The sequence below is a fragment of the Paralichthys olivaceus genome, chromosome 5 (assembly GCF_024713975.1).
Source record: "Paralichthys olivaceus isolate ysfri-2021 chromosome 5, ASM2471397v2, whole genome shotgun sequence".
Classification (NCBI taxonomy): domain Eukaryota; kingdom Metazoa; phylum Chordata; class Actinopteri; order Pleuronectiformes; family Paralichthyidae; genus Paralichthys; species Paralichthys olivaceus.
This window is the reverse complement of record NC_091097.1, coordinates 20,127,294-20,140,945: the sequence shown is the minus strand read 5'-3', so window position 1 is coordinate 20,140,945 and position 13,652 is coordinate 20,127,294. Positions and strand designations below refer to the sequence as shown.

The 13,652-nt window shown below is 43.9% G+C and overlaps 1 protein-coding gene across 6 annotated transcripts; it reads right to left on the bottom strand.

Moving 5' to 3' along the window:
- Nucleotides 1-453: 453 nt before the first annotated feature.
- Nucleotides 454-12,614, bottom strand: ilf3b (interleukin enhancer binding factor 3b). Of its 6 annotated transcripts, none has more exons than XM_020108072.2 (18): nucleotides 12,499-12,614; nucleotides 11,378-11,454; nucleotides 10,520-10,743; nucleotides 10,250-10,424; nucleotides 9,667-9,814; nucleotides 7,662-7,753; nucleotides 6,434-6,529; nucleotides 6,007-6,118; nucleotides 5,802-5,899; nucleotides 5,611-5,722; nucleotides 5,397-5,510; nucleotides 5,075-5,280; nucleotides 4,812-4,988; nucleotides 4,437-4,718; nucleotides 3,936-4,068; nucleotides 3,788-3,835; nucleotides 1,844-2,263; nucleotides 454-1,150 (listed from the first exon to the last, which is right to left on the bottom strand). In XM_020108072.2, exons 2-18 carry the CDS (start codon nucleotides 11,378-11,380, stop codon nucleotides 993-995), a joined length of 2,598 nt encoding a protein of 865 aa, XP_019963631.2. In that variant the 5' UTR covers nucleotides 11,381-11,454; nucleotides 12,499-12,614; the 3' UTR covers nucleotides 454-992. The 6 variants fall into 6 exon arrangements, with proteins under 6 accessions (XP_019963631.2, XP_019963633.2, XP_019963632.2 ...); XM_020108074.2 differs by having other exon boundaries at nucleotides 4,437-4,703; XM_020108073.2 differs by lacking the exon at nucleotides 12,499-12,614 and adding an exon at nucleotides 12,161-12,184.
- Nucleotides 12,615-13,652: the final 1,038 nt, after the last annotated feature.

The window sequence follows — 13,652 nt, the reverse complement described above, 5'->3', positions numbered from 1 at the left end:
TTGATAAAATGCTGGTTCATTAACTTTGTTACTTGTATTTTTAGTTATTTCTTATTTCATTTGAAACATATGTTTACTCTTTATATAAAATCTAATTATCCTCTATTTTAGCTTTATTTGATCACAAAGACGTGGAGCCTGGAAATATTTTTCAGGACTAATTTGAGGTCATACACTATTTCCTGTTATTTCTCCTAATTCTGATCCCACTCAATGTTTAAATAATTTTATGTTTTGATTGATTAGTTTTATTCTTCCCTCATCCTTAACATAGTTTTTTTGTTTCTCATATTTTTCTTATACAGCACCTAATCACTGTTTAAAGCTGCTATATTAAAAAGTTAATCATAATTTTCACTTACCCTCTCTTTGAGGAAACTTTCTCATTAACAGGCCATAGATTTAACCACTTATTAACGGTGGTATCAGTGGCACAAACCCTTGAGACCTCCATTCAAAATAAAAATCATTTATTAATACACACTGTTATACATACAACAAGAACAAATCCCACCCAATCAAAAAGCTACACTGAGCAGAGATGAGGATAAAACATCAGAACTTGGTTCAGTAGAATTGTTACAAAAAATACAACAACCTTCGTAGTTTCAAACTACAAGATTTTACTAATTCCATATGAGAAAAGATTATTCGTTCACACAAGTCTTCAGGAGAAAAGAAACCAAACCAGAGGAGGTGAGTAACTTGTAACATCAGTCTTCATGTTGAGTGATGAGGATGACGACTGGTAGCACATTTAAAAATAGAAAACTAAATTAGAATAACCTTAAACCACAGGACTAAGAACTGACCAGACCACTGAAACAGACCACTAAACTTAGCCACGACCCGGGTCTGACATCTCACTTTGTGCCCACGTGTGCTACATATAAACTCAAAAGCACAGAAGCGAAGAACATGTAAAAGGCAGCGCGCACAGTCAAGCCGTCAATCACTTTCTTTGGAGAAGGCTTCACACACAGAGGCAAAGTCTATCTGTACTGGTAGTTCATGCCTCCGTCCCCTCTGCCGTAGCCCGTTGGGTTGTGGTACTGTGAGTGGTTGTTGCCGAAGCCCGGGTTGTTGTTGTTGTTGCCGCTGCCTCCTCCGCCTCCTCCTCCCTGTGAGCTGTAAGTGGACTGGTTGAAGCCTAACAGGAAAGAGAGAGTGAAATAAGATTATAGAAATTAAATTAAATCAAAATGACATGAAGTTGCTCAAGGTAATTTAATATTGGATAATAAGAATATCATTTCTTCACAAATCTGAATTTTAACCAAATGCATTTTAAGATATTTTAAATGTGGGAGTCTCATTATTGCACATGTATTTACAAGTTCTACCACAAAACTTCATCATCAGACACACATCTTAATAAAGAACCTGGCTATGATTTGGTGGAACAAAACAAGAACGGACCCCGACACTACTCTCACTCCACACATACTCCATTCTCTCCAGTGGGTGACAGTTTATTGATCCACCTTCTGGTTTCTTTGAAGCATCAAGCCTGAGTTCTTTCCTTTCAACCAGCTTCCAGCAGATTTCCATCACAAACGCTTACAGCTCTAAATATTCAAATATTTCCAAATGTCAATCAAAACAGGAATTAGAAATCAGAAACTGCGAGTTGGCTGAGCAATCAAGCAGAGTAATGTGGTCAGCAAGCCGCGTGGTGGTTTTGGTTTCCGTGGGCAGATGGAAAGTCCTGCTGGAACAGGAAAGCGTTTCCGTTGTGCTCGTCAGCAGAAAGGACTCTAATAATAAGCTTGATGCTGTTGTCAAGAGGAAGATAGGAAACACTCGAGGAAATGTCTGAACGAAGAAACGTCCTTTGACTCACCTTCATAACTATAGTCTTGGCTCCCTCCAGTGCCCCCCGTCACCTGGCTGGGATAGGCGGTGCTGTACATGTATCCACCTGTTCCACCCTGGTTCTGGTTAAAATTCTTCTTCCCCTGCCCATAACCCTGGCTATACTGGCTATAGGGAGCCTGCCCTGGGGGGCTGCTGGACGGGTAGCCCCCTGCAGATACACTGTTTGTCCCCGGGGGACCTGGAAATGCTGCCTTCGCTCCCTTGTGCATGGGGGGTTTCTTTTTCGGGGCCTTGGCGGCAGCAGTGGCAGCGTAGCCTCCTTCGGTCTGGTAGTACGAACCGTAGGGGCCCGGCGCCGTATCCGGGGGCGTGCTGGCTGGAGGGCCACCCGATGGGCTGCTGGCTGCCCCGGCTCCTCCGTTTGTGCCACCGTTGTTATAGTAACCTGGGAAATAACAGCACGGTCTTAAAACAGGCACAACGGGATATATTATATTTTATATTACCGCTTGCATATTGGCACAGTAATTAATTAATAAATTCAGACCCTTGAGTAAGACAGGAGTGAATGGTGACATTTATTTATAAAAAAAAAAACAAAAATCATAAAAAAAAAAAGGTAATCGAACATCAGACTTTCCATTTCAGCAGATCTGTGTGCAAACCTCCTGCCAACAAGCTCAGTCCGTCAGCGTCTGATGCTGTTACAGATGGAACACTGCGATAACCACATACTGCCAAAGTAAGACCATCATGCATTCAGTGTAGCTGTGACTAAACAGTGTTGCTGATATCACACAGAAACTGCAAACTTCATATAAACAGAAAATACTAAATAGGCTCAATGCATGTGACAGGAAGGCATGACAACGACAGAAAAACAACTCATGCTAAGATTTTTCTCGGTATCATCATCATCATCATCTCGGTAAACAGCGCGGAGACAGAGACAGTCCACGTTGCTGCTGCTTTCTCGACAAATATGCAAAAGGCAGTATGTTGTCCAGCTCCTACGGGCTTTCACTCAAATCCTGATCCAGGAACAAAAGCCATGTCGCAGTTCTGACACGTGGAGACACTCTACAGTAAACCAGCCCCGCGCTTCAGGGGAGGTCCGGCTGTTTCGGGGACGTCCACGGCAAGTTGAGAGAACAGGAGTTGAATTATGGCTACGTGCATGCAGGGACAGATTCTCTCCTGGAGGCTTCAGAACGTGACAAGTGGATTGGCAAGACAGGGCGGAGAGGTCGTTGACGCTTTATTCCCAGGGTTGCGGACTTGGTGGTGAAGGGAGTTCATGATGCTGTTGCAACGCTATTGTGGATTTTGTCCATTTCTTTCTTTTTTTTTTTTTTTTTAATCCTCTCTACAAGATTGTTTATGATTTTCTAAAACACTGAGGGAAGATCTATGTCGCAAACTCGTGGTAGCCATAGCAGTCTGAGACAAAGTCACCTAAAGAGTGAGACAGGGGCAGAGAAAAGGGGAAAAATATCAAAATTAGATTTGTTTTCTGCCATAAAAAGTTGGCAGTTGAATGACTCGTTTGGTCAGATTACATTTAAACTAAGTTGTTGGGTTTTTAGATTTCTCTGCTCCTGTCACGCTCTGGTAGGTCAGTCCTCAGAACAGGCTGCCAGAAGGACGAAAAGGTGTCTCATAAGAGGGGACTTGTCAAAAAACAGATTCAATCCTGTGGCTTAAAGCAGAGAAATGTAAAATATATGAACTGGGAACATCCCAACAGGGTCTGGTATTAACACATGGTGGTGTTTTTGTTTTCAGCATTACGTTACATTCTCTGATAAAAAAACAGGTGAGATGTTCCAGAGTCCTGTGCAGGTCCAGGAAACATCAACATGCCGACAGTGTTTTAGACCTTTCACTGGATTTCTCACAGGGTAAATGAAACTGCAGCCTAAGAGAAGAGCCTGTACCCAGGATTAAAAGAGATCAAATGAATACTCACTGTATCCGGCGTTAGCGTTGTTCCCGTAACCATATGTTCCGAAGCCACCTGGAAGGAAGACACATTGAATATGTTGCTTTGAATCAAATACTCGTGTCTGCTAACTCTTTACCAGTTCAGGCAATATGTCGACAGTGTGCTTTTTCACCTCCTTGGCCGTAGCCTCCTCCGTTATTAAAGCCCCTGCCCCTTCCACGACCTCGTCCACCTCTTCCTCTGCCTCTGTGCAGACCTGCGTCTCCACCTCCAGAGGCTCCCATCATTCCAAAACCTGGAGTGTGCTGAAGAGGACATTAACATTTCATTACGGCGCGTCTGCTGCTGAGGACACGAGGATACGACTGGAGCTCATTCATCAGTTTGAATATTTCCTCCTTCCACACAGTGAAGCTGTTTCTAAGACATGAACACTGGAGAATGTCCGCACAATTCAGTTTCTGCAGAGTTTGCCTTTGACATATGAACATTAAGCATCCGCGTCCGTACATACTGCCCCTCTGATGAATTCAGGAGATAAATCACTGCACATCTGAAAGCAGTTTACAGTTAAAGTATAATAATTTACCTTCAGTTTAACTTTAAATACGCAAAGGGGGCACACATGACTTTGAGCCTGGACAAAAAAAGAAGAATCCACCTCGGTGCTTACCATGGGGGGTCCCTTTTTCTTTTTAGCAGCCTCGGCCACAGAGCCCTCGGGGAAGAGACGCTCCAGTGCAGCCAGGGCAGCATAAGCCTTGGCCACCTTCTTATTGGATCCTGTGCCCTGGAACTTCTGACCATCGATCTCCACCTCCATGACGAAGCGTTTGTCGTGGCTGCCGCCCGTCTCTGAGATGAGCTCGTACTTGAGTCCGCGGCGCTTCTCGTTGAGCTCCATTACGGGGTTCTTGCCGTGTTTAGTCAGGATTGGTCCCTGTTGGCGAGCAGTCTGAGAGAGTGAGACAGTGACATGAGAGCGTTCAGCCTTACAGGGAAAAATACCCAGCTGTCACTCGCTAATACAAAGAGAGAAGCTGCGTACCTCTCCAGCATCAGTGGCGTCTGCACTGGCTGCTCCTGTGGCAGCCGCGGGCGTTTCAATGGGCGGTACCACTGGCTTCAACTCTTCCACTTTGAGAACAGCTTCTGTCTCGTCTAGTTTGACTGAATCAGTAGTCTTTACCTCCACCCCTGTGGGCAGACCCATGTACTGCAGGACCTGAAAGAGACACAGATTCAACTCTGTTAAAATAACAACGAATCTTAAATCTTAAATTAACACCTCGCTGGAAATGCTGCGCTCACCTTTACAGCTACGTGCAGCTTGGCCGTGCGTTTGGATGGACCAGAAGCTTCAAACGTCTTGCCGTCCACTTCTACAGCCATAGTGAAGACGGGAACGTGAACCGGGCCAGTTTGGGATATGAGTTTGTACTGGAGCCCCGGCTTCAGCTGGTTGAGCCTCATCAGAGCGTTCATGGCCTGGGGAGGCTCGGCCTTGTCCTCTGGAGCTGGTGGAAAGCACAGAATGGAGACGTTAATTACAACCCATAGCAAGAAACTGACCTTTTCAATTTGAATTTGAATGATTTGATGAATTGTGTTTCAAGCTTAAAGAAATACTTACATTTCTTCTGCAGTTTTTTCTTCTTCTTGTTGGGACTCTTGTCATCAGTTCCCTCCTCTTCCTCAATGGGCCTCTTCATCGGTGGAGCATACGCCGTACTGGGTGGGATTTGCACTGAAACACAAACACAAATTTATTTCCCATAACAAGGTACAAACATAATAATTATATGTACATATTCTGGAGTCTGACTGTGTATTTAAATATGAATTACCTATGTAATCAATCGGAGTCTCACTACGAGGTTTCTTGGGCATCTTAGAGGGAAGGGGATCCATTCCGAGCACTTTGTGAAGCTGTCCAAAAGCTGACAACCTTAAGGCATGCTGAGGAAACAACGGACAGTGAGCGGGAGGGAATTTCACGTTCACTTATCGAGCGCACATACGAATGTATCTTACTCACTTGTGCACTTGCTGTGATGTCTTCCCTCTGCTGGTGGTCCAAGTGACCAATAGCATCTTTGGACTCCTTCTCACATGGGTCAGAGATTCCAGCAGCATCTACAACGCAGATAAAAAATCATTTGAAAAAGATGCAATATGAGATTCAACAGTGCAATTCTAACAAAATTAAAAACAACCCTGGAGAAGAAGCTCTGCATACATACCTGCCATGAGGATTCCTGACGCCAGACACTCTAAAACTCTCCGCAGAGCTTCTCCTGCCCCCATGGGCCGGTTCCCTGTACCAATGGCTTTCTCACAGATCAGCTCCAGAGGCTGCACAGCAGGGGAGAGAGGGAGACGTTGTTCGAGGAAGCTATTTTTAAGCTCGGCTACTAGCACAGAGAGATTCTAGGTCACTGCGTTAGATAGCATCGCTGTGATTTAACTGTGATGGTGGTGCCTTGCTTTTTTTGTATCTAGGCAGACAAATGATTGTGTGAAAGTTCGTAAAGATGACTATGATGGTCTCAGCAGCCAAAACAGTTAAAAAAAAAAAAAAGACCCTATTACATATACATCTATTCTCAGCAGCCACGAGGAGCAGAGTTTCACAAAGATTAGTGTGTTGAGGCCGTAAAGGGGACTCACCCAACCACGAAGCGGAGCCCATGTGGGGACACGGGCGCACAGGTCCCTTAGAATCCGGATGACAATGACACAGGAGCGGAGTCCGTTAGCTCTGGCCTGGAGACACAAGCAGAGGAGGGGGAGGAAGGGGCACGAGGATGACAGGAAGCCTTAGTCAAAGAGGAAGAGCGTGTGGGGCATAAAGCAATTCACCAAAATATCCAAGTTAATGGAAATTAATAAAAATGAAGCCACACAGACTTTAACAGCTTAACTTTGTCATTATGGAGACATTCAGGGATATCAGAGGATAATGGTAAGTTTTTGGGAAACACTACTTATGACCATTCACAATTAAAGCTGTAGGGTCAATAGCCAAGACGATTGATGGTGAAGTTATCAGACATAAAACATTTGTTTGAATGAAAACAAAATCATGCTTATCACTAAAGATCAAGAGGAAAGGAGTCAATTGAATCACCTCAAACTTAAGACCAAGTTTAACATGAGAACCAAGTGAACTATTCAAATAAGAACGCGCTGATGAGTGCCGTCACTGAAAGGGGTAATGGTTAAGTCAGAGGCAATTAAAAAAAAAAAAAAAAAAAGATAAACTATGACTCGAGGTGCAATATTCCTGTTGATTTGGTAGCACACAGTAACGAAACAGCCAGAGAGCAGGAAAGGTTGAGGCCACACTACAAAAACAAGCTGCAGAGATGGAACACAACATTATTATAGTGTGAAAGCCAAAGATGACACAGGCCACGGTACTATGAGTTATTAGCAACATGGTTCACTATTAAAAAAAAAAAAGAACTCTTTTCAAAACTACAGAGTATGGAAGCAAAAAATACCTGCATAAATATGGGAATTACTCAGTCACACCAATGATTGTATAATAGAAATATTGCACCTGGACACGTGATGTATTAGTCCCAGATTTTCTGAGTGAAACTAATGAACTCGGCGACTAAAAAGCAGCAATTACGGTCTTTTAAAATGGCACTGCAGTAGGAACCTGTTAAGTGAGCAAAGCAACTCTACAGCAGTGTAATGACAAAGGTTTCCTGAGAAACAAACACCCAGATCGTCAAGTATTACTACAGGAGGAGCACTTCAAAAAGAGTAAAGAAATAAAAAAAAAAGAAGAAAAAACACATTGAACGCCCAAATAAATGACAAAGGAACATAGAACCAAACTCAAAACTACTTCTGTTTTAGAGACAAATAAAGGCAAGATCCAAACCTGGAACCACTTAGCGTGGCGGAGAGACGCCAAGGCAGTTAGGCATTTCTGCCTGTCCAGAACATCCGGGGGATCGTTGACTGAAAGCGTTTCTATTGGCAGGTGGAATAAGAAGACAAGGTACAGTTTGACCAAGGGGAGTTCTGTCAGCCGGCCAGGGGGAACACAGGCAGCCTTCCCAAACCACAGGCAGGAGGGGGAAGGGGAGGGGGACCCCTCCACTGGAGAACCATCAAACGCTCCCAACCTCCCAGTCAATATGTTTTTTTTTTTTGCACGGGCTAGCAAACAGGTTTTAAACTTAAAACCCACCAGATCAACAGTGTTGTGAAGTGGATTATATCTTTACTTTAGTAAAAAAATGAAAGTCATTTACAGAATCTCTAATATTTAAAAGGAATGTGAACTTTAACCCATGAAGACCTAAAGCGCTGAATAGAAAGGCATTGTAAAACCTAAGCATCGACCCTTTTAAACTTATTAGCGTTTACAAAAGCTTTTATTTTTCAGCCTCTTAGGCAGAAAGAGACGTGACATAAAAAAAGTTTTAAAGCTTAAACATTTGGCTTTCATTATAAATCATTGCTGTTTCCACAAACCACCCCCCCCCTTCTTCTTCCTGCTCCTCAAACATGTCTCTTTCTGACTGAAACATCATCTGGGTCTGAATCTTCTTCCTTATTATTTTCATCATCAATACAACTCCGATGATATCTGCTTCAGTATGTCATGTGACTTCTTCAGACATAATCTGAAACGCTACATTGCATGAAAAGAGCGCTAACAAAACTACACTTCCCACGAGGATTTGATTTTTATCATGGATGAGATGCTCACGTCTCACTGAGTGTGCAAACATCGAACCTGGTTTTAAAGGTTTAAACGCGCATTTGTTGCTTCTGGTCTTAATGGGTTAAATATATCTGATTGTGACAAATGGGAGGTTGTCTCTTCGTGATTGCTTGAACTCAAATGGACGCTTCAATGCTTTTCTTTTCTAGCGCTAACAGGAGGTAGAGGCCCTCCCCTTCGCCCCTATACTGGGTACACTGCACTTTGCCCCTTCCGAGACAGAGAGCGGCCAGTTGGTCAAAGGTCCAGCGTCCCTAAAAATTGACAAACTAGAAGGCTTGACAGAGAGAATCAGAATTGGAACCACAGGCAGAAGTTATCAGATGCACAAAAAGTGGGTCTCAAAACAGGTCCACACTGCAGCAAAACTGATGGCTTAAGAGCAAGACCCAAACTGGGCATCACTGTTCAGACAGGGCTAAAGATAAGGACACGGTTTGACAGCTGCAACAACCGAGATCCTCACGACTCCTGAGATCTCTCAACTAGAATATTAACTACTGGAAATGGTTCTTTGTATTTGTATCAGCTAAAATAAAGCTAAAATATTGTAAACACGATCAAATTGCATAAACTGTACTGCTACCTAACAACTGGGGCTGATCCCCCAGTTTAGGAGCAGAATCAAACGTCCCGTGTCGTTATCTGTAAGCCGGAGCCTTCCCTGTTATGGAACATCAGACAGTCAAAAGCCCACTGCTGGGTCTCATAACCAAAGTCAGTTTCACCACGTTTTGCTACTCATTTTTGCTGCAATGCAAACCGTTCATCATCAATGATAAAACACATGCAAACAAAGTGGTCTCTCTTTTTGTATTTGGTTAAATTCTCAGTAAGCCTTCATTTCATTGGTGACCTTGATCATCAAGGGGAAGAAAAGTCTTCAACAGTCAGTAAACTACCTGCCCTATACTGTATATTGGGCCATCAAAAATGTACAATTACATTACATGGAACTACGAGAGTGGCTAGAGAGCTATAAGCATAGCACAGTTTGGTTATGTGACGGTGCATTTCTTGTCCCCTAGCTCCATTGAAGGCCCAATAAACAATATCTGTCTAGTCTGGTTGCCTGCCTGGCCTCCCTGCTGGAGGCAGGACGCCACTAAAGAAGGAAGAGAAACAACAATATGGTCCTTGTGCAGGAGCTTACCACCGGCGGCAGCCTTCTCAACTTCCTCACGAACCAAAGGGGAAGTCAAGTGAATGGTGAGGGTGAGAGGGGGCTCCTTGGCATTCTTGATGATGATACTCGCCTCGCGGATGTTCTGGGTCACCACATACTTGTCTTCTACGATCAGCTGCGAAAAGATTCAGTCATGAGAAATCACAGCACATGATAACAACAAGTCAAACCCTACAGCTGCTCCAATAAGCCATCACTTCAACAGATTCCTTTATCATGTCAACACACGCAGCCAGTGATCAACTGTGTAGGGTCGGCTGTGATAGGTATGACAATTAGAGCTGAACTGATAAATCTGCAGGATGATGAGCCTCTCACAGATAAAAGGTAAAAGATAGCTCCTCCAGCTATGATCAGCTAAATCGTGTTGATGCCGGCTGACATGGGCTTCCAACGAGAAGCTTATACCCACAATCCACATCTGCTCAGTCAGACTAGATAATGGATATTGGCTTGAATATTGTTTATACTCTTCTGTGGCCCGCTTAGGCTCTAATACGAAGGGGATCACATTATATTGAACACTGAATTACCAGCGGTTTGTTCTTACCTTGAGCTGAGTAACAAGGTTCTCAGACACTTTCTTCAGCAGATTGGTCGTAGGCTTGTCCTTACAGAGGAGCACCAGCTCCAGGTCCAGGTCCCCCTTCAGTAGCAGCCCTTTGGCAACCAGACCCACCCTCATTACACCTCGCAGAGTGCGAGTGGCCTGGTCTTTCTGCTCACTTCAAAAATAAATAAGTACAGAGGATAAGTACAAAAAGGGACATGTGGTCAGAGGCTTCTTACTAACTGAACAGAAGAAATTACATCTCCTCACCTTTCCTTATCTGTGTCTGTGCCATCTGACTCAGGCTTAGACACTCCCTTCTCCTGCTTATCAAGCCAATCCGAGACCGCCTTGAGGGCCCGCTCTGTGTAAGACACCATGTTCTGAACACTTTCCAGCTCCTCTTGAGTTGGGTAGATGGCTGAGTGTTTGGCCATGACATGGCGGTCATCATTCATGAAGACACGCATTGAGCGGTGGCGCATCGGGGGAGGCTGGTGATGAAAACACGCAAGATCACGAATAAAGGAGAAATGAGAAAGTGGTTCCAGTTGTGGCAGGGTTTTCACCAAATCATACCACAAATGGTGCCCGACAAAGGCACCCAGGTGGGAAGTTAGACAGTACAAGACACAGACTAAGATGTCAAGAGAGGTTGTGGTGATAAGAGACGACAACAGTACTGCAAATGAAATTGTGTGACTTATGCAGCAGAGGTGATAGATCTTTGCGAGGTATTTATAAAGATTAGAAGGTTCTACATCATTAAACTGAAAGACCTACTTCCTCTGTCACTCACTTGGCTTTGATTAAAATAAAAAACGCTAAGTAGCAGAGCCTCATGTCTATGCCAAGCTTCCAACACCAGTGATTACACAAGGCAAATGTGCGCACAGGCAGCCAGAGCCAATTTAAAGCAGAGCTGTGGCGTGGAAGGCGCAGCATGTGCTTCTAAAGCCCTGGGCAGACTGGCAGAACAAAACACTGGCACTAGTTCTTTGTGGGATGTGACATGTTTGTTAGCTCTGTTATCAGTGGTGCTCAACAGAAGGATCAGTGTTACTGTTGTCCGAAAATCACACAGATATGCAGCTTCAAATGAAACTGAGACTTAAATGATATAATTACCATTGTTGCTATGTTCAGTGAAGGACAGTGTTAGAATAGGTCGTCCTTGCAGCAGATGACAATGTGGCAGTCCGTCTCTGGAGGGGAAATCATACACAAAATGTAACATTCAATCTGAAAAGGTCAGAAAAGTAAGACACAAGATATTTCAGAAAACACTGAATCTGTCCGATGGGTATTTCTCAAGCCGATGAACAGGGGGGCTGTTTTTCTCTCCCTGAAATAAAGCTGTCACCAGCTGTAGAGACAGAAGGAGGTTGTTGGCACAGCATCACATGCCTCAGGGACACAATGCAGCCCTACTTTCACAGGCAGAGACGGGTGTTTGTATTACTGATCCAAGCTTCGCGGTCACGGACAGATTCACGTGCACAACGCACAGATTGCTGCTGTTGTTTTAACCAAGAAAAGAGACGAGCGAGTGCAACGTCACAATAATCAGACTGATCTCAAAGTCTAATAACCTGACTGCATATTACTGTGGTCAGGGAGAATCAATGATAACATCAACCATTTAAGCTGCAGTCAACAAGTTGCAGAAGCCAACAGGTTCAGCAGCAACAAAACAAACCAGGAGCTAATGACTCTCATGTTAATCCTGCATCGTAGCTTCTTATATTTCAGGGGTTTTGAAGAAGAGCTCCAACAGCTCGGGACGCGGACCTCACCGCTCCATCGGGGGAATTTAAAAACAGACGCCATTTTAATTCAAGCTGACAGGCGACGGCTAGCTAACAAGCTAACAACCCCCCCCCCCCCCATAAAAAAACACTCAGCACCCACCCGAGCAGCGCCCACCCGACACGGTTACACAACCACACGAATGACACCAGGTGATTCTTTACTCCAGCAGAAGATCCACTAAAACATCAGCGTGTTGCCTCTCAGCTAAGATGGTCGAGGGGTCCGCACCGAGACCCCATTCAATGATTAGCCACAGTTAGCGCTTAGCGTGTTAGCTTAGCCTAACAAAGCCGAACAGATGCGCCTCTGCTGCTCAGAGCTACCCGCGCTAGGGCGCACCGCGCCGGCTTGGTTAGTGTCCCTGGTGTCGCGAGAACATCCAGCACTGACCCCCGTGTTCACAGACAGAAGACATTACACAGATTCGAGTCACTGACCGGCTCACGGACGCTGCTGCGCTGCTCCTCCAGACTTCTGCTGCTGGGGCGCAAATGGAAACCTGTGTGGAAGCCCCGCCCCGAAACAAGGAGCGACGAAGCCGATTGGATAGAGGTTGCGCGATACTGTTTTCCCATTGGCTGCGACTTCGGAGGGCATGGTATCAGGGGCGTGGCCTGTGATGGAGATTTTCAATTGAGGTTTTCAACAATTGTTAATCTGTTCTAAGTTCTATGTTCTATATGTTCTGTGTTCTATATATTCTATGTTCTATATGTTCTGTGTTCTATATGTTCTGTGTTCTATATATTCTATGTTCTATATGTTCTGTGTTCTATATGTTCTGTGTTCTATATATTCTATGTTCTCTATGTTCCATGTTCTATATGTTCTAAGTTCTATGTTCTGTGTTCTCCATGTTCTATGTCCTATATGTTCTATATGTTCTCTATGTTCTCTGTTCTATGTTCTATATATTCCATGTTCTATATGTTCTATGTTCTATTTGTTCTGTGTTCTCTATGTTCTATGTTCTATATGTTCTCTGTTATATGTTCTCCATGTTCTATGTTCACTGTTCTCCATGTTATATGTTCTCCATGTTATGGTTATATGTTCTCTATGTTGTATGTTCTCCATGTTCTGTGTTCTTCATGTTCTAAGTTCACTGTTCTCCATGTTCTATGTTCTCTATGATATATGTTCTCCATGTTATATGTTCTCTATGTTGTATGTTCTCCATGTTCTGTGTTCTTCATGTTCTAAGTTCACTGTTCTCCATGTTCTATGTTCTCTATGTTGTATGTTCTCCATGTTCTGTGTTCTTCATGTTCTAAGTTCACTGTTCTCCATGTTATATGTTCTCTATGTTGTATGTTCTCCATGTTCTGTGTTCTCCATGTTCTATGTTCTCTATGTTATATGTTCTCCATGTTCTGTGTTCTCCATGTTCTGTGTTCACTGTTCTCCATGTTTCTGTATTCAGAGTAAAGAATCTAGTTGATAGAAAAATGTAAATATACTCATGATCTACTCACCACTATGATGGGGGGGGGGGGGGGGGGGTTTGTGTGTTGTCCTTGTCATGAACGACACAGACTGAACTTGACGGAACGCGAAGGCTAAAGATAAATCTGATTGGCTACGGGCTTGT